Genomic DNA, 24,801 nt, shown 5'->3' with positions numbered 1-24,801 from the left:
AAATGAACACCATGACTGTCTATCTTAATAATCGTTATCAAGTATTTTAACAAAACTTACTTCCGTAGCATGATCCTTCCTATCCAAAAATGTTTCTAAATGTTCTTGAACTTCCAGCATTCCAAAGCGTAGCGTCTCGTTTAGCCGCTGATTTGCGAATATCACCACTGAGAACCACACTAAAGGTGGCTCAGCTTTTGAACTAAGTAACTCGGCATGACCAGATAAATGGCAACCTAAGTGAGCTGAAGCCGAGCTGCCGTTAGAAAGCAAGGCACTTGCCTCGCGCGTAAGACCGACAGATTTACTGCTCACATCCTGAAACATACCGATTTTTTAAATAATTTTGTTTGGGAAAAATAACAATCTATTCATCATTTGCTCTTATTTTAATAAAATAAATTATATTTTTTGGAGCTTACCCTCAAGATCTTGCTCAGCAACTGAAAGAAGCTTAAAGTATTGTACGGAGCTTGAGTGATGAGACTTTGAATTTGCTGCCTCCAGATCTCTTCGGCGTCGTCTCGTACAACTTGTCGGAAGGGTATCAACGCGGACAAGTTCGGTGACGCGTTGCAAGGCGTAACGTCGCCGAGATCTCCCGCACTTGAGCCGCTATAGGTGAAAAATTCAAATAAAACGATTAATATACGCATTTCCAAAGGTCTTCACACAGAAACTTACGATGTATCAGACCTTGTAGATGAATCGTGACGCGTGCGACTAGGTATCAACGAGAGAGAAGACGGCGGGAACATTCCCGGGATGCTATTTGCCTCCTGTCCTGTTCCAGACCCTCCTGGTACCTCGTCCAAGGGTGATTCTGATCCTGCCTCGTCGTCTGATGATTCTTCGGTAACACCGCGCTACGTACATTCAGAATTTTATTAATATATATAAACAAATAATTTAAAAAGGTAAAAAGTATATAAAGAACATAAATTATATATACATAATAAAACTAATTTTAATTTTTTTACATATTTACCCGCGTTGTATGTTTGCTGGATGACGGCGTCTTCTCGCTTAAACTTTCCTCGAACTGTCGCAAACTGGGTTCTCGTTCCTCTCCCTCGCTAAGAGGACGACGTCGAACTCCCCAGTTAAAGTTATCGGTACTTTCGCCCTTTAAAGTTTAACGGAAATTGAAATCAATATTCTCCATTCAAAAGTAATGAAGCGTAATGAATTATAAGCTTACCTCAACGCTTTCGCTTTCATATTCAAGGAAATCGAAGTCCTTAAATACGCCAAACTGTTCGTCATCCCGTCTGGATCCTCCACTTAAATCATTGTTCGCACCAGAAACCTCCTCCGTTGAAGAAGCCATAGACGATTGCCTTTCCATCAAATCCGAACTTTGACTGAATATGACCTGAATTTAAAAAAGTAATTAATAGTATATTAAAAAAAGCTAAATTGGAGGGATTAGAAGCAAATACATAAGTGACAATTTCATGAATATGAATATGAAATCATGAATATGAAATCAATAGCTACAGCATGTTTCGTATTTTGTGGATAGAGAGAAAAGATTACTATGACATCAAATATTATTCAATATTATTAAATCCACTTATTTTGCTGCTTCTCAATTAAATCCCTCAATTTGTAATTGCCTTCAAATATCTCAATTCCGACTGACTACGTGAATTTGCTTAAAATATTCTGCAATTGTGCATATATGTATGTGTTATACAATAACTAGTTATATATACAGAGTGCTCTGGAGCTATCGCAATTTCTCCTTTAAATTCTAATAAATAATGGTAGTTATATTAATATCAAAGAATAAATTTAAATTGTAAAAAAAAAAACAATAACGCCAAATTAAAATGTAATGCTGAAAGATCAAAAATAACAATATGATATCGAGTTTTCAAAAGATTAACAGCTATAATGCGATAGCGTAAAGGAGTCGCCTGCATATAATTATATGTACATAATAACGAACAATCAATAACAATCAATAAATACATTGTTTTATATCAAAATAATTGATAACACATAATACATCGTCAGATTATAGAATCTATGTATCCAGCAATTATCAAGAATATGCAAAAACATTTTCTATTATATATTTATACAAATAATTTCTCTCATATGATCACACATACAATAGACAAAGCATGAAAAGATAATATATAGATCCCAGATGACTGTGCTGCAAAATACTCTACTGTTACTTTATAATATCTTACACAAACGTTTTACTCCTGTAACAATGTGCGAGTGAAAGCACTTTATAAAGCTGACTTGAAGCGTGAAAAAAAGACTCAAAGAACATTGCACTTAATTACGAGTACTTGTAATATTGCGAATTACAGCGGGTGTGCAGATGACATTTATAAGTAACCCTTTACCTTGCTATACAATGTCATTGAACTAATGTGCTCATCCTAGAAAGGGGTAATGAGAGTCAGTTGTTTTTTGTAAGATGTACAGGGTGATTCTTAATTATATTTCAGGCGGTGACTCCAGAGCCCCAAAATTGTCAGATGAAGATAAGTCGATTAGACTTCATTTTCTGAAGTTGTAATAAATTAAGAATGCTCGAAAAACATACCCCCCCTTTCGCTATAAAGCATGCTATGGCATGTTCTGATGTGACCACATGTTTACTAATTATATACAGGGTGTTTCCAAATTAAATCGCAAAACTTCGGGAGCGTGTAGAGGAGTAAAAAACTAAGAAAAAAAGTCCTATAGACATATGCTCGTTTTTGCTCCGTTTCAGAGAAATCGAAAAAAAATGTTTACATTTCTTGCCATATCTAGCACCGACATATTTGATTACATTTTCCACTTTCTGTTATGAATTTGTCAGTCGCTCTTTGAAAGCCTTTAACAGTAGATGAATTTTGTCTTTTGCAATATGCCGCGTACGTATTCTAATAGTGAATATGCTGATATGGTTTTTGTATACGGTTTCTGCAACGGTAATGCTTTAAAGGCGGTGCGAGAATATGCACGACGATTTCCAAACAGAAGAGTGCCAAACCGAAGAGTGTTTATGTTGACATTTAATAGATTGCGAGAGACTGGATCATTTTCAATTCGACAAGAAAACAACCGATTTCAAGCAGCGTTACGAAGAGATTTGCAGGCAGGGAATCGTATTTTACAACATTTTGACAATCATCCTGAGACCAGCGTTCGGAATGCGTCGGCTGTATTGGGAGTGTCACCACAAACAATTTGGCGAACTGTAAAAGGAGATAATCGCTATCCCTACCACATTCAAAAAGTGCAAAATTTATTACCTCAAGATCATTGGAACAGATTGAACTTTTGTAACTGGTACCTTCAGACATGCCACAATGATATTTTATTTCCATCTAAAATAATGTGGTCAGATGAGGCAACATTTACCAGAGGTGGAATAATTAATCAAAGGAATTATGATATATGGACTCATCAAAATCCCAGGTCTGTTAGAGAATACAAATTTCAGCAAGAGTTTTCTGTTAATGTCTGGCTTGGAATTTGGAACGACGTTTTAGTGGGACCGTTTTTTTTACCTGCAAGATTAAATGGGGACCGTTTTCTAAATTTCTTGGAGAATGAATTTTCTGATTATTTAGAAAACATCCCATTACAACAACGTACTGAAATGTGGTTTCAATTAGATGGATGCCCTGCTCATTACAGCAGAGTCGCTAGAACCTGGTTAGATAGAAAATTCCCACAACGATGGATTGGACGTGGAGGAGCAGTACATTGGGCAACTCGTTCGCCCGACTTAACGCCATTAGATTTCTATGCATGGGGTACTCTGAAGCAAGAAGTTTATTCTTCGCCTATTCAATCAGAGCAACATTTGAGAAATCGTATCGTAGCTGCAGCGAACAGAATATCGCAAGAACAGTGCCTGGCTGCTACAAGAGCCGTGTTTGACAGATGCAATGCTTGTATTGCTGCAAGAGGTGCACATTTCGAACAAAATCTTCATTAAAAAGTTTATAAATAAAATAATTAAAATAATAAATTAAATATATTTTTTTCTTTTTTCGTGATTTCCTGCGAAACAAAGCAAAAAGGAGTATATGTCTATAGGACTTTTTTTCTTAGTTTTTTACTCCTCTACACGCTCCCGAAGTTTTGCCATTTAATTTGGAAACACCCTGTATACATATATACATATGTATATATATTATACAATTACATTATTTTATATTTTAAAATACCTATATTTATATAAATTTATTTCTTAAGAAAGAAATTTATAAAATATAAGTGTTTTAAAATATAATACAGAATAAAATACTATATAATTACATGTAAATATACATATACATATGTATTATATTAGGATAGATTATAGGATAGGACATACTACTCTTTCGAATTAATAATTGAAACATCTGCAAATAAAAACGTACCGATGGACTCTTTGGTAAACCAACTCTTTGTCCACATGTCGTCAACAGATTTACCAAGCATTCCCTGACACGGCCCTATTGATAAAAAAAATCGATTATACATCTTGAATGCATAATTTATACATAATATTACATTAAATTTTCTGCTTATAAATTTTTTCAATTTCTAATCAAATCTCTATTGTAAACATAATAGATTTATTCGTTTGATATTTTTAATAATTATACCTGTGACATCCATGGTCTCTTCCAACCAGCAATGGCACTATTTTCAGCCGGCGATAGAGATAACGAACAACGTGGAGAACTGATTAATTTTTCTTCAGTACCTTGACGTATCAGCCAACGTCGACCGATTACTGGTGTTTGTGACAAATCAAACGTGAAGTCCATTGTTCTTCCTATTAATAAAAACAGACAAAATATTACAAATATTTTAAAAAATGATTAATAAAAATAATATATATATATTTATTTATTAATAATATATTTATTAATAATATTTATTAATAATATATATTATACATAATAATAGAACACATTTTTGTACTACATTTTGTAAAATATTTTAGTTAAAAAGGTTCCAGATACACAAAAATCCAAATAATTGTAGAAACATAAGTAAAATACATATATTTAAAAGAAAGTATAATATAATTCAAAGCATGTTCGGTTTAAAAAAATAATTATTTTATTTTAGGAATAGATTATCTATCATTATTGTTGTTCTTATCGCAATCTGGGTGTCGTGCAAGAAATCATCCGTGCCATGCATGCATGCCGCAAAGGAAAAAAAACAAAATTGATAATAATTCAGGGAAAATAAAAATAATTAATTTAAACGGAAATATCGATTTACCCGGTAGCTCTTTTTTGGTAAATATCTCTGTGTCGGTGAAGCTAGGATGCGGTGATGATAGCGAAGAATCCCAGGATGAACCGTGCATCGAAGTCGGCGGCGCTACGAGTGTCGAGGATCTTGTCACTACAAGCTTCAAGATTTTTAGTGCTTCTTTCCACTGAGTACCCTGAAACATTAATTTATTTATTTAATAAACGATTATGAAGCTAATTAAATATTTAAATCTTTACCTCGACGTATTTAGAAATCACTCTCAACAGTTCGGTATTGATTGGTTGCGCGGCTGGAGACGCCAAATCCACGTAATGCAACATGCAATGTATAATACTGAGTACCGGCAATGCCACACTGCTTGGACCTTTCTCCAATACTTCCACAAGGAAAGCAAGCATGTTGAAACTAAGATGAGCGTAAGAATCGTAAAGATATTTCACTACACATTTAGTCCACTGGAAGCTTTCCTTACTGAAAGTACGCCGGCTGTACAACGTCATTACAGTACCAAGATTCTCTAATTTCTTTCCCTTTTCTGCGCTTACCTACAAGAAAAAAAAGGAGTTAATAAATAAATATATTTCAGTAAATAAATTGATAATTGCATGCAATACTTTTCATGTGTTAATGTGATAGAAAAGTCAATAAATAAAAAAAGACATACTTGCGCAATATTTTCGGCGCTTCTGATGCAAAGCTCGTTAGCGTCCTCGTAATTTAATAACATGTAAGGCAACAACGAAACAACATTCATCGGGAATGCGAGACTTTGCGTCGGATCGACGACTGGCAGATCTAATAAAGGCGTGAATTGAGACAGCAATGTAACGACTGGTTCGTATGTATTTGGACTGGTGCATCCTTTCAATAACAGCGCGTGTACACCAGGAAACGAAGTCCACCGCAGTTGCTGTTGCAATTTCTCAACCTTGTCCCGGGCGTCCGGTCGATCGAGTGGTAGCCTGTGCAGCACGCGACTGAGTAGCCGCAGTGCCAAGAGGAACTCGTGTTCATAATCTGATTCAAGCAGGGATACTGACAGCCAGAACAGTTGCGCTAGTATTGTCATTTTGTCGTCCTGCGTGGCGGAATCACCTAATAATTTCAAAGACTGTGCTGACCTTGATCTCGACAAGTTCGAATTAGGATACTTGTTACCGCCAGTTCTGTTCTCCAGTTCTGCAGAACAAAAATTTTCGTTCAAAATCAATGAATTAGAATTAAAATTTATACTTGGAAATCTTGTAACAAGTACTGTAAGAATTGTCAAATAGTAATAGTAACCTTTCATATCGTTCGTCGCGGAATTTCCACCGCTAGACCTCTTCATACAGTAACTAACCGAGTAACTAGTGCTCCTAGTGTGTCCACCTTGATTTAAGTGAGAAAATATGTGTGGCCCAGCTGGATAACCATTTCCACCTGGACTACGCTTCCCTCCAATTACATTTCCCGATACAGGATCTTTGTTATTCAAATTAGGTGTCGATTTGAAAATTTCTTTCATAAAATCAAGTGGCCTAAAGTCTGACTCGAGCGAATCAACAGCCGCTTCCAATGTTAGCAACAATTCTGTTACATATCCCTGATGCACATGAAAATTATAATATAATCATATAAAATATTCAGGATGCCAATCAACTTAAAATTCGTTTTCAAATCATTCTCAATTGTATTTTTTAAAATAAAAGTAATTATATACAAGAGAATACTGTTGTAAATATATACAAGAAAACTGTTGATACCTGCATGTCTTCGCCTTGCTCAGCAACTGTTTCCACCAGTCTAGATAAGATATCAGACAACATTCTGGACGTTATGGGAACACGCAACGCTCGAAAAACTTGCAGAGATCTCCCTGCATAATGTCTAGACGAGCAAGAAAGACCTAATTGCAGCGCCGTTTGCGCCCATCTCTGGCTAACTAACGCATGAGGTAAGGAATCTCTAAAGACACGTAACACGTGCCGTAATAATATCGTGAGTTGTTCGGCGCTACGCACCCACCATACTTTAGCAGTCATATCCTCATAATTCCAAAGCGGTTGATTTGTCCTATCATGAAATTATAATATAATATAATAAGAAACATAATAATTATATTTTTTATTTTATTTCCTCGAATATATAATTAACGTGCATACCTAGACGCTAAGAAATTGATTAAGGACTTAATGACGTCTTGTATTGGCATATTGGGACCCGGCTGAGGACCAGTCCAATTATGTGTATCTTCTGGCGTTACAATAACAGGCGGCACTGCATTCGTTGCCGTTCCGCTCGCGGTCGGCCAGCTATTGCATACCGCTGGTTCTGCAAAATCGTTTCTTTTATTTCTGTAAATCTTTTTATAAATACGAAGTAAAAATAAATTTATGTAGCACATCTGGGTATCTTACCGTAGTGAGAATTCCCATAATCTTTACTATCATCCGATTGATTCGAGTGATTCATCGACATCGGCGGAGTTGACGTCGAATTCGACAAAGACGAATGAGTAGGTGTACCATCCGTAATCGAGGAAGACGGCAACGGTGGAGGAGGAGGCGGTGGCGGAGGTGGCGGAGGTGCTGGCGGAGATGCTGAAGAATCGGGAGGCATGGGTGGTGGTGGAGGCGGTGGTGGAGGAGGTGGAGGAGGCGGCGGCGAAGAGGGTGGAGGTGGCGAAGATGACGGTGGTGGTGTCGTGGGGGGTGGAACTGCGGGAGGACCGTACAGATAACTATCAAACTCTGGATCCATCTCTGTAAAATTGTGTTCCAGTACTGGTAGAGTCGGAGTGGACAACCCCAATCCCAATTGCTCCGTCTTTGAGGCGAGCAACACGCGTGCCACGCCGAGATGATCACGATGGTCGCCGAGTACGACCAGCAAGTTCAACAGCAAACAACGACAGTGATCCCGCACCAACGGTCTGGAATGATCCAGACCGAGAAAAACTATGTGCAGCATCAAGGGAACATGTATGGCCCAATCAAGCTGAATTCCGTCGATGACCACGTCAGTGAGCAACATCACAGCTATGTTACATCTGAAGAATTATATAACAACGTTAGATTATTAATGCATATCATATCTAGCGAAATGAATAAAATACCGTAGCTTACACTCACCTGTGAAATCCGCTTATCGGCTGAGAGCTGTCGGGCAAATATTCAGTTAGAGGAGCAAAATATCCGCCATATTCTGGCATTGGTAAGGGATGCGGTTGAGGAATATCGAATTTCTCGTCGACGCACGGCATCTTTCCATTCACCCCGACTGGTCCATTACGAGCGACGTAACAAGACTCGTCGGTAGTTAACTAAAAACAATATTAATGTTTCAATTGGTCCTGTTAAAATGCATTGGGTGCTTTCTCAAGCTTTTATATATTTTTACTTATCACCTTGTCATCGGAAGAAACAAAACTTTTTAACTATATAATTTTAAAACTTGAACTTTTTATAACGATAAATCAAGTATTAATAAAGTAATGTACCTCGGCTTCCGTCGTCGGAGTTGATAGATCATCTGGAAGAACCGGTGGACCACTCGCAGTCCTTGTCTTTTCTGCCCTTGGAGTTTGAAATCCCGCAAGTGCTCGAAGCGCGGTATCGGATTTTGAGCTGCGGCAGAGAATTTCAAATATCTTGAGATAAATTACAATTCTTGCATATCATAGAGTGAATATATTCACAAAATTAGTTATCCTCAAAAACATTCCTTTCTACTTTCGTAAAGAATAAACTTAAGAGATGCAATTATAGAACCTTTAAATTTTAATTAAATAATATATTTCAACAAGCCTTATCTAGAGACACGGTAGTGTCTCGGCGCTAAGTAATACTTACCCGGTTTTGACGGGATCTTCTCCGGAGTGTCTTTTCGTATGAATGGTACCCTTTTCGACGCCGAGATCACGGGGAGGATTGGCAGGATCGGCAGCGGGAGCGTCGCTGTGTGACGAAGCTTTTCTCATGCTAGTAAGCCGGTAAAAGGGCGGTGTTTCCGTCCGTTCAATCAAGCAATTCAGAGTTTCGACCGTTTCCAACTCTGTCATCATTTCGTCGACAAGACGATCCGGACGGGCTCGTGCCAGATACAATACCACACGCTTTGCCTAACGATTCAATGTTTATTCAACAATAAGAAATAAAAGTAATGGCCATAACAGTCAAAGCTAGACTCTTTAATAATTCAATCTGAATTACTGTATGTATAATACATACTACATATATATGTACATGCATATATACCATATTTGTAATCATTCGAACTGCGCGTCGAATTGGTTTTTCGAACTTATAAACACAATTAAACTACTGTAGTAATATCACGAATTAAATTGACAAGAGCAGTTTTAATAATTTGATGCTCAAACAGACATCCTATTAGAAAGATGTTAATACGCTGAAAAACTGTAAATAAATTTATTGCGAAAAATATTACCTCGGCCGAGAGTCGAACTCGGATCTCTTGTATTCCGTACGAGCGTCCTAAGTCTTTAGACTACCAAGGCCTTAGTAATATTCTTTGCAATAATCAATGTACGTGGGTGATTCAAGTCAAACTGGGACTTTTATTCTCATGAACATAAGAATAAAAGTCCCGGTTTGACTTGAATCACTCACGTATATATGGAAACGTCTTTCTTTTTCTCTCAATTTTTATTATTACTATCTTATCGCCGTAAATAAAGCTATCCTAAAAGTTTCACTCACGTATGGTAGCAATTCCTGAGGTGCCATTCCTGAGACGATAATTAAATAACGAATTATGACTTTAAGATTGTTTGGCCAACAACTACACAAAGTCGCCCAAAGCTCTTCTGTCTCTTTAGGATGTTCGTCTGAGAACTTCGCTGTGATATAGAAGAGATTGTTGAGCACCATCTCCGTCGCTTCTGCGCTGCCCCAGCCTTCTCTACGCGTTCCTCCACGTGTTACATCGCTCGTGTAATACTGTAAAAAATTAATTAACAAATATTGCAGGAATATAAAAAAATATTTTCTGAAATGTCCGGGCAAACAAAATTTTTCTGAGGAAATACTTAAAAAATGAGAAAAGTCATAATTAGTCATAAAATTCTATAATTATCCTAAAATACTATCTTTTCTTTTTTATAACATAGAAAATATCATATTTTAAAACAATTAACATTTTAAAAAAGAGAATATACATTTAAATTTAAAACATACATTTAAATTTAAAAGTTTTCAATCGGCAAATGTTTTTATCAAAAAACTTTCTATAAAGGATAAAAAAATAGCTGCGTTGCCGAAATATAACTCGTTAGATTTGATATCCTCCCATGTTTGATTAAAAAACAGGAGGTTTGTTTACAAAGTAACAAGATAACGATCATTCATCACATATCACGATATCTTTAGTACTGCTGACAATTGTAGAAGTACTAAAAGAAAGGTGAGAATATCGGAAATCGATTATAGTATTGTTTGCGTGCCAAGTACAAGAGCTCTCAATATAATCCCCTGAATTACAATTCTACCTTGTCCGTCCACTCATCGAGGTGATCAAGGTTATTACCATCATCAATAATTGAATAACATCGTTCGATGGAAGACAAATGTAATGAGCGTTACTTTCTTTACGCTCTTTCTCCATTAAGTGAATTTTCTTCTCAACAGTTTCTACCACATACCACTCCAACCGATCAATTACGATGCTCGCGATAGAACTGATCAAGAGAATTCTTATGATTGCAATAAGCAAAATTATCAAAAGAAAATATCTTGCAGATACTGGGTATTGATCCAGGCACTTCTCACACGTAAAGCAACGTTCTACTATGCTATTTTATTATCCACGATAGTCAAGAGAATTATGATTGTTGATAATCATTGGACAATCGCGTGATACGGTGAAAGAGATCTTGAGTATAAACTTACGATTTCTACAGTTTCCACATACCGAATCTTAATCAGATATTCTAATATTAGAGTTGTGTCCTTCGTGATTAAATGGGATTACGAAAATATTATGATATTTGACTATAATGTCGTAAACAACCTTAAAGATTGGCATCGATCTTTCTACTTGCGCCAAAACTCTACCATATATTTTTGTCAAAATTGCTTCCATATGTTTTTGGTGACGTATCTTGTATCGTGAGAATTCTTCATCTCTATAGGAACTTATTATATCATTCTATTGTATATCAATTTTTTAATATACTATATAATATACTATATAATACATTGTATACTTTACAACGTATAAATATTCACATTTTTATCGAAACCAGATTGTATATTCTGTACATTAATATTCTTATCAGAATTCTATTTCATCAATAAATACTTCTTGCAAAGGAATAAGCTATTCTTACTGTGTTTTATCATTGAGTTTTCACGTTGCACGTGCAAACATGATTGCTATATCGATGCATTTGCAAGTCCGTCAAAATCAGTATACAGCTCAGGTATTGCGTTCTCTGTGAGCTCTTGATATTGGTTTCAACATTCAGATTCTATTCACGATGTTCAATTTTCCTAAATAAAAGAACATACCAGCGCGATACCAAATTTGTGGAAGTACTCACCTCGTAGAAAATTACATGATAGTCGGATAAAAATCACCGGTTATGTCTAGGATAATGGAACATTATTTTTACATAAAATCTATGAAAATATCCCCGAAAGTGTGAGACAAGTTTATCTTGCGTGTACAAAGTACTAGAATTTTTAAAGGCAAAATTTAAAGCTTCTATTCAAAGATAGATTATTTAGATTTATTTTTAAGGCTAATCATGAAAATGAAATATATCACAGGGATATCTCGTTTGTAACTCGTTTGAAACTCGTTTGTACTGCATAAATGATAAATATGAATTCTGAGATTTTGTAAAATTATGCAAATTTTTTCTAAAACTAGATCACAACCATTATCCAAAATGATTCTGCAAACGATCCAGATCAAAAGGGGGCGTAGCTCAGATGGTAGAGCGCTCGCTTAGCATGCGAGAGGTACCGGGATCGATGCCCGGCGCCTCCAAGATCACTTTTTGCCTCCTTTTACCAAAAGTGGACCACATTTATGATCCAAAACAATCCTGCCAGCGATCCAGATCATATGGGGGCGTAGCTCAGATGGTAGAGCGCTCGCTTAGCATGCGAGAGGTACCGGGATCGATACCTGGCGCCTCCAATATTATTTTATTTTTGGCTCCTTTCACTGAAAGTAGATCACTTATCCGAACCTGATTGCTCTTTCTGCAGAACTACATATAAGGGGGCGTAGCTCAGATGGTAGAGCGCTCGCTTAGCATGCGAGAGGTACCGGGATCGATACCCGGCGCCTCCAATATTCCTTTTTTTTTCTTCCTTCCATCGAAAGTGGATCACTTTTCTGAATCAGATTGATCTTTCTGCAGAACTGCATTATAAGGGGGCGTAGCTCAGATGGTAGAGCGCTCGCTTAGCATGCGAGAGGTACCGGGATCGATACCCGGCGCCTCCAAGTTCTCTTTTTGCCCTTTTGCCAACAATAAATCATTTATTATGTCCAACATATTGAAAATGTAACGTAGATTATGAATCAAGTGAGAAGCCCATTTAACATTCGAGGATATCAAACGCAGTATTCGGCATATTTATAGCGCGCGTACATTTTTTTCTTCTAACAATAAACAATTGTATTGTTTATTTATAAATATACAACTGTGCTCGTTATTTCAAAAATACGTTCAATAAAAGTTCAATTAAAAGTTGCAAAGCTTAACTATCTCATCAACTTCTACAAACCAAAATAGACAAATGAAACAATACTGTTAATTCCCGAAATAAAATAATATGATATTGATAAAATGGCTCTTGGGAATTAGCGCTGTAGGAGGTACGCAATAAATATACATTTCATTAAGAACTAATTATTTGTCTTAATTTCAAAATAGACAAATAAAAATAGATAAACCAAAATAGACAGACGTAATATATTATATAAATTTGCTGTATTATCAACTCTTGAATAATAACGTGATATCGCAAAATAAAAATATCTCTTTCGATAAATGTTTTTGTCAATTATATTATTGTCTTCTTTTAAGCCTTTCTTGTATTATTTCTATTGTCTCCATTAACTACGTTCAAAAAATAAAAGCACAGAGTTCCAGAATTTCGAAGTAAAATACAATTTTCTACAACGCTACTATTCCAAAGCTGATCACGATAATGAGTTTCATTCACCTGATAATAACTCAACGGATTAGATGGCGGCGGTACGTTAGGATCAACAAGTTCCATATTATGCAACCAGGGCAACAAATATTGCAGTAACAATTGCCGAACTTCCCTTCGAGCTGTTTGAAATCGATGTGTAATTTCTGAAACATATACGCATTCTTGAGTACGAATTTCTGAGAATAACCACATCAAACGATATTAATAACGTCCTTTATTAATGTTACGTTGTAAATAATATAATAGACTATTAAAGGAAAGTTATATAGGTATCACTTTTTCTTTATTACTAGTACGGTAGCATGTAATTTACTTTTATATTAATAATAAAAAGAAAAAACAATATCAAACTATCACCGTTTATACAATTTTTATAAATCTACGAATTAATGGATTGTCACGTTGTCAGATTATTTTTTTTCATTTCCTTTTTTAACACAAGACAATATGTATGAGCACACACATCTTTTTCCTTGCCAAGTTCACCCCAGTTCTTCTTAAATATGCACTGTATTGAATTTCATCCATAATACATTTTATACGTGCATAATGCATGTGTACAACGAATATCTCATCATCTGTCTCATCTCTCAATCCAGAAATATTTAAACATCAGCTATTTTGCAACTTGTACGAATTTAATACGGATTGCATTATCAATTCTTTTCCCTTCTTTCATCTATTGCATTCCCATGTTGCATTTAAGCCATTTAATTAATATCGATGACGATCTCCAATATTACTGTGTAACAGTAATGTAACATGCTGGTTTAAATTAGCAAGATGGAAGAGACATTCGAAATGTTCATCGGCATTCGCAAATAACATTCCAAATGATTTCCCGATTGTGTATGAGCATGTTCAAAATTACATGGCATTATTTTCACCTGCAATTATCTGCAATTATCTGCATTTGTTTCGGCCATGCATCGCATTTCCATCTGAATTTTAAAGATATTAACGCATCGACAATTATCACAAAATAACTTATTCTCCTTGCGTCTAATATGATTCTCGATATATAAAATGCAAAATTGTTCGATCATTTAATGTTATTTCTAAGATCTTTCATATTTATAAATATACATGTATTGGACTAAATTAAGAGATTTGCCGCAATCTGATAATCCATCCGGTAACTTATATATCTCTAGAAGTTTCAATTAGCTATAAGCGAATTAATTTATAATTAATATTAAATCTTATAGGACCGTATATGTGTGAAAAACACAACCTAATAGAAATGAATGCCTTAAACGGTCTAGCTGGATCTTAGGTGCTTGTATAATTCTGTGTGAATTTATATACTACGCATGTAGTCCTTTAAAATGCGCGTCGAAATGATTTTTCGGTCTTGAAATGCAAACTCTACTAAACTACCGCAGTAATATTACTAGTTAAATTGAGTTAAATTAACTGTTAAATTTCTAGTAAATTTAACTCGTAATATTACTGCGGTAGTTTAGTAATTTGCATTTTAAGACAGAAAAATCATTTCGGCGTGCATTTTAAAGGACTGCATACATAGTATATGAATTCAGAATTATACAAGCATCTAAGAACCAGTTAGATCGTCTAAGGCATTCATTTCTATAGATTTAATTTATAATTAATACAGATTTTTATTACATTTTGAATAAATTCGATATCTATACATGCTCTGTTTATCTATATTAATTATTATATGCAAATATTTTATATTTGATTTTAACAAGTTTAAAATATTTTATTCTATATATTAATATAAGTATATAACAATTAAATAAAATGAGAGATTACATATTACAGATGAAACTATTTATTTTAGTGAAGTGACATAATCTCTTTTCATTTTCTTTATAAAAACTGATAATAACTTCTAATATAATTGCTAGAAAATATATCTATAAACTTTAGAAAGTTTACTTTGTTACGTAAAGAGAACATACGAATCAAATTGCGTATTAATTTTTTTCTTTAATTGTATATAGAATATAACTATTAAATTTTGAAAAACGGATTTTTTATTTCTTTTTTTCGATGCTGTTATTGAGTGTGATATTACACACAAGAGAATTTTGTGAAATAAAATGGCAGTTTTATGTTATATACTGTTCCTAAAAGCAAACCTCTCGTCGTTTTGAGCGCGTCAAAGCAAACGGATGTAAGCTGGTTAGCCGGAAACGTGCAAGTAATTCGTGCAACGGAATTATTTTTTATTATTAAATTTTTCTCTCGTCTTCCATTCTTTTTAAACCTTCGCCTTTTTGAAGTGGTTCATGACACTGACATACGTCACAAAATTAAAACGGAGACCAACAATCCAGTACGTAAACGAAACCACATTGCAACTTTATACGCGTCTTGCGGCTCATTAACAGTAGCTATTGTAATTAAAAGGTTAAATTCTTAAACAGATAGATCATGGTCAGCCTTCCGTCAGTCTATATTATTCCTGGATTTGATTACGAAATTAAATTCTGCGAACAATGTTTATCTAGTGCAAAAACATTTCAAATCTTATTATTAATCTCATTACTAATTTAAACCAGAGCTTTAAGGATTAACTTCAATTTCATAATTTTTAATCTAACTTTATTTTCTTAAGTTTTCTTAAGAAGTTTAATTAAATCATCCTGCTTCACTGAGCTTTAATTGCACTAAATAAGCTGAGTAAAATAAGAAAAATATTCATCTTTAATGAAATTTAGCATTGCAAATGATTATTTTTCCATTTCAAAATACGTATGTTTGAGTCATGGTGCTGATAATTAATATTCCTGCATTTGAAATGCGATATATTCTCTATGTTTGAGTCATGGTGTTGATAATTAATATTTCTGCACTCAAAATGCCATGTATTCAAGTAGATGTATAATGTGAATATATGTGTGATTAATTCTACCGATAGAAAAATTCTACTATTTTTGTCGCTTGACTTTTTTGTGATTTCTCTAATATTAAATTACAATGATAAAAGCTTGTTCGATTAAAATAGATGCGGCATATTTACGCGATAGCGACACGCCTCTGAATAATTGATGACATGAGAATTGTTGTTGACAGTTTACACCCCTTCACAGTTACATTACAGTGATGAATTATTTATACGAGTAATTGTGATTATCCTGTTAAATTCCACGTACGCTCTACATGACTCATGCCACGAGGATTACACGCTTTCATGCGAATAATAAAAAGGAAACGATACTTTTGCAATATTTCCTTTCCTTTAATATAACTCTGCCATGTTATTTACGTAAAAGTTAATATTTATTAAAAGAAGCTTAATGAAACGCGCGTTTCCTTCCATAAGAGTCCAAGCTTGTGAAAAACATAAAATCAATTTTTTACCAGGGAGCGTTTTACGGAAATTTAAAAGTCACGTCGAAAGAATTTCAGTTTAATTAATATATAATCATTGTTTTTAAATGCAGGAAAAGTTTAATCGTATTTATTAACGTTACTAATGAAAATAAAAAATTTTACGTATTATGAAAACAATTTTTAAATTATCATTTGTAAAAGAGACGCTTTCCTTGAATGTTTCTTTAAACGTAAATTCTTATAGTTCTCAAAGTATAAACGTATTATAAACACGCTACTTATCATAGAAATAACATAATCTTTGAGGAGAAAACTGTTTGGAATTTTTTTAATAACTTACGATTAATATTATATATTTTACATTGTACTTTTTGCATCCATATTTTAAATAAGTTTTTGTATTAAACTGTAGTATGAAACATATATATATTATCGTACATATTAAACGAAAGTAATTACATTTCGACATTTTAATTGAAGGTTTAATTGCAAGGAAATAATTTTAAACTACGTTCTCATATAACTGCAGTAGACTACAAAAGTTAATTGTGCTTTATCATACACTACTTTCTCCCTTGAATTAATTTACATCAATATCGTAGAATAATAATAAAACGAAAATATTAAATGCTACAATATTATATAGTCATAGAATAATTACAAAATACAGTATTCTTAATCAACCACATGCGTTTATGAGTAATTATTTCAAAAATATAGAAAAACATAAAATTTTACGTTTGGCATTTAAAATTGAAACAATAATTCTCTTGAAAATCTCGCTGATGTCGAATTTCAACATGACGTTCTAGACTTAAAAATGGATATTAATAGAAACGTAAATCCATTTACCACTAAACATCGGCATCGTGAGTTCCGGATGTAGTTGAGCCAGTTGACGTGAAAGGTACATTTGGCTGCGGCAATAAGTAGTTGACAGGAGGACATCCAGTGTGCCACCTCTAATCGTGCCGCCAGAAGAAATCTCACCTGCGGGATTACTTTGTTGACCCGGCCCGGAAGTCATAGTAGCGGCAGAGCTTGCAAGAGGATCATTATGTCCTGTAACAAAAAATTCACACACACACGCACACACACACACACATACACACAAATAGAATTATCGAATTATATTACTCAATCAATAAAGAAGTTAATTACTCACTAATTGCTTACGGTTACTTCAAAATTTTATTATAAAATAAAGATTCATATTTAATTAAAATTAAGCTATATACTTAATAAAAGGAAGTTCTATTTATTTATATCTGACATTTATTTTTAATAATCAATTGCTGATATCATATTTAACATTAAAAAATTAAATGTAGAAAAAGATATCTTTTTAGTCGATAAATTTCTAATTAATTTCCATTAAAAAAGATTGGATTCATTTAAAAAATCTATAACAAATGATTTTATAAACAAAAGCTAATTAATGAATTATAAGGAAAATATGTAGCACAAGATAAAATAATAAATATCTATAAAACTCTTTTGTTTAATTATTATTGTCGTAATTAATAATATTTAATAGCCCGATAATGTTTATTAGTATATATGTTGAACGCTTTAAAGATTAATAATTACTTTCAGTAATAATTAATCAGTATGAAATATGATATGACATTTAGCATTTATTTATATTGCATGATTTCCTAGTGTTATAATGATAATTCTAATCACATAGAAAATATATTTTACAAAAAAAATATATACTTCATAAATTAGATTTACAAAGTATATATATTTGATTCGTAAATGTATATACCTTTTCCTTTGTCAAATTAAATATATTTTTTCTATAGAAGGATCAAATATTGTCATGCTACAATCTCTTTGCAGTTATGAAAACGTATTTCTTTATTGGACAGATGCGTCACAAGTAGAATTTAATACATGATATATCAAAGGATACACAACGTGCAAGTAATTCTTCTTTTACAAGAAAAGAACAATTCATATTCTCTGAAGTACAATTCATATTCTTTGAAAGAATTCAAATATGTTTACAATGAAGAATAAATTCAATCTTTCAAACCTCATTGAAATTTAAAAGCTGCAGTAATAAATTTATGATAATAATATGTTAAGTAATAATTATAATTAGCTTACGATTATCGATTACAGTTTACATTAATATGCGTAGTAATAAAAACAAATTCACGTGGTATTTTTGTAAATAAAAAATCATGTATGAAAAATTTTTAATGGAATATAATATTGTATTATATGTTATATGTAAGGTAAATCGGGAAAACGCCACACTTAAGCCTTTATTCTTGAATAATTTCTTAATGTTATTGAATTTACCAATGAAAAAATATTATTTATATTCTAGAAATCTTTCTTTATTTATACATATTAACGAATTAAACTTTGATATTCCATATTATTGGAAAAAATTAATATGTCATGTCTTGCAAAAGTGGCATCTTCCCCCTATATATATGGATAAGATGCCACCTCCTATGAGAGAAGACGTCACAAGCAATTAAATAATGTAATGCAATATAAACTTGCATATTTTACTTATTTACAGTCCATAATTAAGAGTTTAAGCTATAAAAACGCATAAAAGCATGATAAAATATAAATTGAGGAAATATGAAAGAGAGTAATTCAAGAAGTAAGTTGGACATACTTTTATTTGTTTAAATAGCATTTCATTATCTTAAAATATTTTGAATTATATAAAGCATCCAAAATTTTAATTCATAAAATCGTTTTAATTGGTTTCAAACAGGAAAAATTGTGTTTTGTATTTACAGTTATCTTATCTTCAAGTAAGAGGAATATTCAATTACAACTTTTACGCATATAAGAATATTACTAATTATAATCTATATCAGCCATGATTGCCAGGAAACACTGATCAAAACCGTATATCATTTATTCGGTTTTACAGTAAGCATCGAAGCACAAACTTTAGCTATTAGCGTACCAAATATTATAAAGAGCATATTTCATGACTTACTTTTTCGTACTTTGTTAAATATTTTCCAATATCAATTGGCATGAACTTTTTGATAATTGCGCCATTATCTATATTCTTCTACTACATACTTCTACGCAGTCAGAACTTCTACGCAATATATGTTCTATGACAAAAATATAAATAAAATGGCATTTTCCTCCTTGTGCCATCTTCTTCCGATTTACCTTATAATATAAAAAAGTATTTTTTGTATATAAATATTGACGTTGTTCTCGCAATATAATTTGTAAAAGAATAAAAAAAACATCATAATATATAAATGTATGAATCGCGAAAATATCGCGATAATTTCTCTCTTGCGAGAGGTAAATTGGCATGGTAAATTGGCGTGTACCGAAGAGGCGGGAATTTGTACATCACTTTGATGCGCAGAAGCCAGAATACTGGATGCACTGAGCTTTATCAGGAATGGATGCGTCGGGCACCCAGCAGAAATAGTTGAGACGGCATTCGAATATATTCTCCAAAAGCATTACAGTATCTCGGAACTAAGTGCATCTAATATCAAATCCAAATTATTATCATAATGATGTACAATCATAACTTGTTGCTTCCCGTCTGAAAAAGCGAAACATGTTGCCGCTATTAACGTGATTAATACTGATGTGCCCGATCTACTAAGATCTAATTAATATACGTTGACAAATTGCGCTATTAAAATTAAGTGTCCGCGTCACTATTTAAATGAGAAACTCATTAAACAATTTCAAAGAGCGGCCGACGAAAGAATTATGCATCGTATCTCACGTCGACACTACACATGTCGTGCCAACTAAAAGTGTCGGAAAGACGCATCATATATTTACAAATCGTTTAGAACATTGGTGTGTGACATGTATATGAATTGAATCATTCAAGTGTTGAAAAAGTGGTTAAAAGGAACTCTCGCAAAGTCACAAAATCCTCTACAGAATCCGGATGGCGAAATAAATAACTTGCATTTGCACGTTTCATAAGTTAAACATTTTGCTCCATTTATTGAAACTCAATAAACAGGTATGTATTAATTAATATTCAAGAATCCTTGAAACGAGTTTTTTTTACAATTTTAATTGAGATAAAAAAAACTAAAAACCGTTTATATTTATAAAAAAATACAAAATATAAAAGAACAGAGAAATATTTATCCCTTCCCTGTCTTAAAAATTTTTACGTCGTTTAATATTGTAGCGTCTTTCATATTTTTACTTAATTATTTTTTCTATAATTATTTGAGGATGAGAGAAAGATAGTATATTAACACTTCATGAAGGAATTTTTTCTATTATAAAAATTATCGAAAAATATTATAAATTATGGTCTTGGCCATAAGCATAAAATATCTCCACAAATTAATGTAACGTTCTATATCTAACAAAAAAAAATTAGAAAAGTTTTATTGAAAAATAAAAAATACAGGTACCCGTCTACTTATAACGGGATCCGAGATTTCAATCGTAAGTCGAATTGATCGTAAATGGAATATATATATATAATAATTCTATTAGTTTTCTTTCTCTTCTAGTAATAATATTTGTATTACTATTCTGGACATAAGTAATTATAAAATTACGTAAAAAAGTAATTAAATTAATTCTCGTTTTTTTACCAATGTAGATTAACTTTAATTTTGATTTAACTTACTCTTCGTCTTTTTTTAATTCTTAATACATACTGGTTGTAAGTCCGAAAATACGTAAGTCGGAACAGTCGTAAGCAGAAGATACCTATATATATTTACTTTTATAACAATTTTAATTATATTACCTCGTTCAGCTTTTATTACTGCCTTTCCAAGAAAATTCAATTGAGATTGCTTCATATTTAAGGCTTTACTGTACCAAAAGTGACATATATTTTATTTTTATCAATTTATATTGCTTTTGATCAACTGCAACGGTTTAATTACGAATCATTAAAAGCATCATAGAACTTGATCAGAAATTATATAAACAAGCAAAAGAGAAACATAAAACTCTTCGATTCGTCAATAGTTTCGAACATATACATTCTGAAGTGTAAATATAAAACTTCGTCATTACTAAAGATACAAAATATTATATCAACAAAATTTTCTCATGATCATATATACAATAATTATTTACATTTAGAAAACGACTGTCAGATACTATTACATTATTTTACAAAATAAAAAACATTCGTCGATACAAACTGTATCGGATTTTTCGCAATAGAGTAGAAAAGATAAGAATTTTTCCTATGCAATTATCATCATATTGTAAGATAATTTTCAATGTTATATAATAAACTATGTCAATGAGAAAGAATTATGTCAAAGAAACGTTATCGAATATTTGTACCTTGTTTCAATAAGACAATAAAATTTTAAACAACATTATATAAGTATGACGCACTTATTTGACATAATCTGAATACTTGCGCAATAATTAATTAGTTAATGTTATCAGGAAAAGTTAACAATTATCGCGCGCAGGAAATCCTTTGCGCGCGATAAGTGTTAACTTTTCGCGTAATTTTTGTTGTTTACACAATGATTGTACTAAATCAAGCGACAATAAAATAACTCAGAAGGATATGAAAATATCATTCGTTACTTTTTGTTCTCTTATATTGCCATCTACTGTAAGATGATATAATTCTACTAAAATCTATTTAAAAGTAGTTCAATTTTAGAAATATTTAATATTAATTAAAGGAATAAAAATTTTGCGATCTCTTCCAAATGTCACAACATAATTAACTAAACAACAATAATAATTATACTAGAACTCTCGAATTTTAAACAATATAAAAATAAATAGTATAGTATAATTAACTAAAAAATCTGATTTTCAACGTTAAATATCTTCTCAGTTATTCGGTTCTCCAAATTTCAAGCGACCGAATTTCAAGTGCTGAGCAAGATCAGCGCTTGAAGCTAAATTCATGTCGATTATCTATAGGAAACGCGTGACGTTTGTAATATCCTCTCTTTCTCTCTCTCTTATTCTCGACTTTTATATAGAACACACTAATGCTCTTTCAGGTCACCGTGCATGACGCAAGTTGTTATGTTGTGTACGCTCAGCGTGGTTGCACCGCTTTCCTCTTTTCTTTTCATTGATGATTTGGCGATGAACTTGATGGTTTAAGATCAATACAAGAAGATGATTGCTGAAAGCAATAGCACAATAGCAAATGAATTCTTTTATGAAATCAACGGTTTTTTCCAGGACATCCAACGGTATTATACGCCGATTCTCGTGTTCCTGGGTCTGCTGGGCAACTGTATATCCGTTTTCGTGTTCTTTGGTACAAAGCTACGTTATTCCTCGTCCAGCATTTATTTGGGAGCGCTAGCAATAAGCGACAGCGGCTTCCTAATGACAGTCTTCGTGTCCTGGCTAAAAATGGTGCACATGGATCTATTCAATCGGCAGGGCTTCTGCCAATTTTTTATCTATCTTGCATCTCTCTGTAGTTTTCTTAGCGTATGGTTTGTGGTAGCCTTCACCGTTGAGCGATATGTAGCAGTCAGGTGGCCGCTTCGTCGTCAGTTCTGGTGCACGGTAGCTCGAGCGAAAATGATAGTGATAGGATTTACGACATTAGCGGTTCTGCTGACCAGCCCAGTGGTCGTGTTCTCCAAAATTTCTGAAAACTCGACCGACTGTGGTTATTTCGACAAGGAATGGGAATCTTGGGCAGTCCCCTACAATATTATAGATACTGTCGTGACATTCGCCGTGCCCCTGACCATAATAGTAATCTTCAATACACTGATAGCACGCAACATCTATAAACTCGATCATATCCGAAGAACATTGACCATAGAATCTGATGTTTCCAATGAGAGAGCTCCACGGGACAGAATGCCGCAGACTAAAGTCACGAAAATGCTTCTGCTCGTTTCGAGTGCATTCTTCTGCCTTAATATGCCTGCGTTTGTCTTCAGGGTGATTGCTGTCGTTGGTGTATGTATTGATATTTAATGCTAAAGTCATTAATGCTAAAGTCAAATACAAAGCTTTTGCTCTAAAAAGTAAATTATAGATGTAATAATCATTAATTAAATTTTTAAAAATTTTCCCTAAAATTCATAAATTGTTTAATAATGTTCGATGTTTAATCGAATTTTATTCAATACATTTACACTGTACAGTACTTTTGCAAAATTAGATGTTTGTATGATTAAAAAGCTATATATTGCAATTTATATTATTTCCCATTGTTAATTCGTGGTATTATTGATTCGTGGTATTACTATTTATATATGTATAGATAAATTTTAACTGTTACAGAAATTATTATACATTACAGTTAATAATTATTATATGTATATGTAAATTCAGGATAATAACGTTCACGATAATAGTAGATCGGTGATGTGGCTAATTTTGGCGCAACAAATGAGTCAATTATTATTCGATACGAGTTTCGGAATAAACTTCATTCTTTACTGCGTGAGCGGGCAGAATTTTCGCAGAGAGATCGTTCACATGTTTACGAAATGTTCAAGTACTAGAAGAAATGGACCTCTCGTGCAGATGGCAAATCATGGAAAACAGTGTGGTAGGCACTTAATTACCCAATTATAATAAGGTAACATAATGACAAAATATATGTGTGTGCGAATAATATTGCATTGATTAAAAACTTTATCTTTATGTCTTGAATTAAATTAATAAATAAAGAAAACACGACAAATTTGATCAATTTGATAAAATCTTCCTTTACAATTTCAGAATTCACGCATAGATATAACTCAACAAAGCGGCTGCACTTTATCAATGCGCAACAGAAAGACTTTCAGGAGACGCAAAAGTTCCCAGTGAAAGGATTATGATATCATCAGTTTCAAATAATCAAGTAAATATATGTTGGAAAGAAACAATCAGAAAATAATATGTAATGCATCAATACAGTATTATAGTGCAGAGGTAAAGACGTGAATTATAAACTTACCAGCTTCGAGTTCCGTAGCTGGAAGCGGGCCTACGTTTCCGAAGAAGCGTTGATCCAACAGTTGAAGAAGTTGAAGTGCTGCATCGTGGACTGGTGCGCGGGGACATCCGGTATTCATTAATGTTACATTGATGACACTCGTATAATGGTCGCAAGGATACTCTCTGAAGA

At 33.1% G+C, this 24,801-nt stretch overlaps 2 protein-coding genes and 4 non-coding genes across 10 annotated transcripts in view; 5 read left to right on the top strand and 1 right to left on the bottom strand.

The window, feature by feature from the left end:
* Window positions 1-24,801, bottom strand: part of fry (microtubule binding protein furry) — a 31,275-nt gene that overhangs the window by 955 nt on the left and 5,519 nt on the right. For both annotated transcript variants that reach the window (XM_018452664.1, XM_018452665.1), the window contains 21 exons: window positions 24,631-24,794; window positions 17,580-17,789; window positions 13,428-13,564; window positions 9,945-10,184; window positions 9,075-9,343; window positions 8,723-8,849; window positions 8,355-8,545; window positions 7,641-8,272; window positions 7,386-7,554; window positions 6,987-7,296; window positions 6,526-6,826; window positions 5,906-6,420; window positions 5,478-5,786; window positions 5,245-5,413; window positions 4,614-4,786; window positions 4,386-4,460; window positions 1,202-1,375; window positions 989-1,126; window positions 685-866; window positions 423-615; window positions 61-318 (listed from right to left, as the gene is read on the bottom strand). In XM_018452664.1, coding sequence (XP_018308166.1) covers window positions 61-318; window positions 423-615; window positions 685-866; window positions 989-1,126; window positions 1,202-1,375; window positions 4,386-4,460; window positions 4,614-4,786; window positions 5,245-5,413; window positions 5,478-5,786; window positions 5,906-6,420; window positions 6,526-6,826; window positions 6,987-7,296; window positions 7,386-7,554; window positions 7,641-8,272; window positions 8,355-8,545; window positions 8,723-8,849; window positions 9,075-9,343; window positions 9,945-10,184; window positions 13,428-13,564; window positions 17,580-17,789; window positions 24,631-24,794 — 4,936 coding nt within the window. The remainder of the gene's footprint in view (window positions 1-60; window positions 319-422; window positions 616-684; window positions 867-988; window positions 1,127-1,201; window positions 1,376-4,385; window positions 4,461-4,613; window positions 4,787-5,244; window positions 5,414-5,477; window positions 5,787-5,905; window positions 6,421-6,525; window positions 6,827-6,986; window positions 7,297-7,385; window positions 7,555-7,640; window positions 8,273-8,354; window positions 8,546-8,722; window positions 8,850-9,074; window positions 9,344-9,944; window positions 10,185-13,427; window positions 13,565-17,579; window positions 17,790-24,630; window positions 24,795-24,801) is intronic.
* Window positions 12,165-12,237, top strand: TRNAA-AGC (transfer RNA alanine (anticodon AGC)). The gene has a single exon. It is a non-coding gene; the product is annotated as a tRNA-Ala (tRNA).
* Window positions 12,318-12,390, top strand: TRNAA-AGC (transfer RNA alanine (anticodon AGC)). Its single transcript has one exon. It is a non-coding gene; the product is annotated as a tRNA-Ala (tRNA).
* Window positions 12,474-12,546, top strand: TRNAA-AGC (transfer RNA alanine (anticodon AGC)). The gene has a single exon. It is a non-coding gene; the product is annotated as a tRNA-Ala (tRNA).
* Window positions 12,630-12,702, top strand: TRNAA-AGC (transfer RNA alanine (anticodon AGC)). Its single transcript has one exon. It is a non-coding gene; the product is annotated as a tRNA-Ala (tRNA).
* On the top strand, window positions 20,029-24,713 carry LOC108725569 (thyrotropin-releasing hormone receptor). Of its 4 annotated transcripts, none has more exons than XM_018452668.1 (4): window positions 20,029-20,721; window positions 22,712-23,639; window positions 24,018-24,237; window positions 24,411-24,511. In XM_018452668.1, the coding sequence occupies exons 2-4, from the start codon at window positions 22,833-22,835 to the stop codon at window positions 24,509-24,511; spliced, it is 1,128 nt and encodes a 375-aa protein (XP_018308170.1). In that variant the 5' UTR covers window positions 20,029-20,721; window positions 22,712-22,832. The 4 variants fall into 4 exon arrangements, with proteins under 4 accessions (XP_018308170.1, XP_018308171.1, XP_018308169.1 ...); XM_018452669.1 differs by having other exon boundaries at window positions 24,018-24,267; window positions 24,411-24,466; XM_018452667.1 differs by lacking the exon at window positions 20,029-20,721 and adding an exon at window positions 24,634-24,711 and having other exon boundaries at window positions 22,833-23,639; window positions 24,411-24,534.

The sequence above is a fragment of the Mycetomoellerius zeteki genome, unplaced genomic scaffold (assembly GCF_001594055.1).
Source record: "Mycetomoellerius zeteki isolate Tzet28-1 unplaced genomic scaffold, Tzet1.0 scaffold35, whole genome shotgun sequence".
Lineage (NCBI taxonomy): Eukaryota > Metazoa > Arthropoda > Insecta > Hymenoptera > Formicidae > Mycetomoellerius > Mycetomoellerius zeteki.
This window is presented reverse-complemented; position numbering and strand designations above follow the sequence as displayed.

Excerpts from the sequence above, each read along its gene's own strand:
- LOC108725569 (XM_018452666.1), top strand. The coding sequence starts at position 22,833 with ATGATTGCTGAAAGCAATAGCACAATAGCAAATGAATTCTTTTATGAA. Across the intron at positions 23,640-24,017 it reads GGGTGATTGCTGTCGTTGGT|GATAATAACGTTCACGATAA; the intron begins GTATGTATTGAT and ends ATGTAAATTCAG. Across the intron at positions 24,238-24,410 it reads AAATCATGGAAAACAGTGTG|AATTCACGCATAGATATAAC; the intron begins GTAGGCACTTAA and ends TTACAATTTCAG.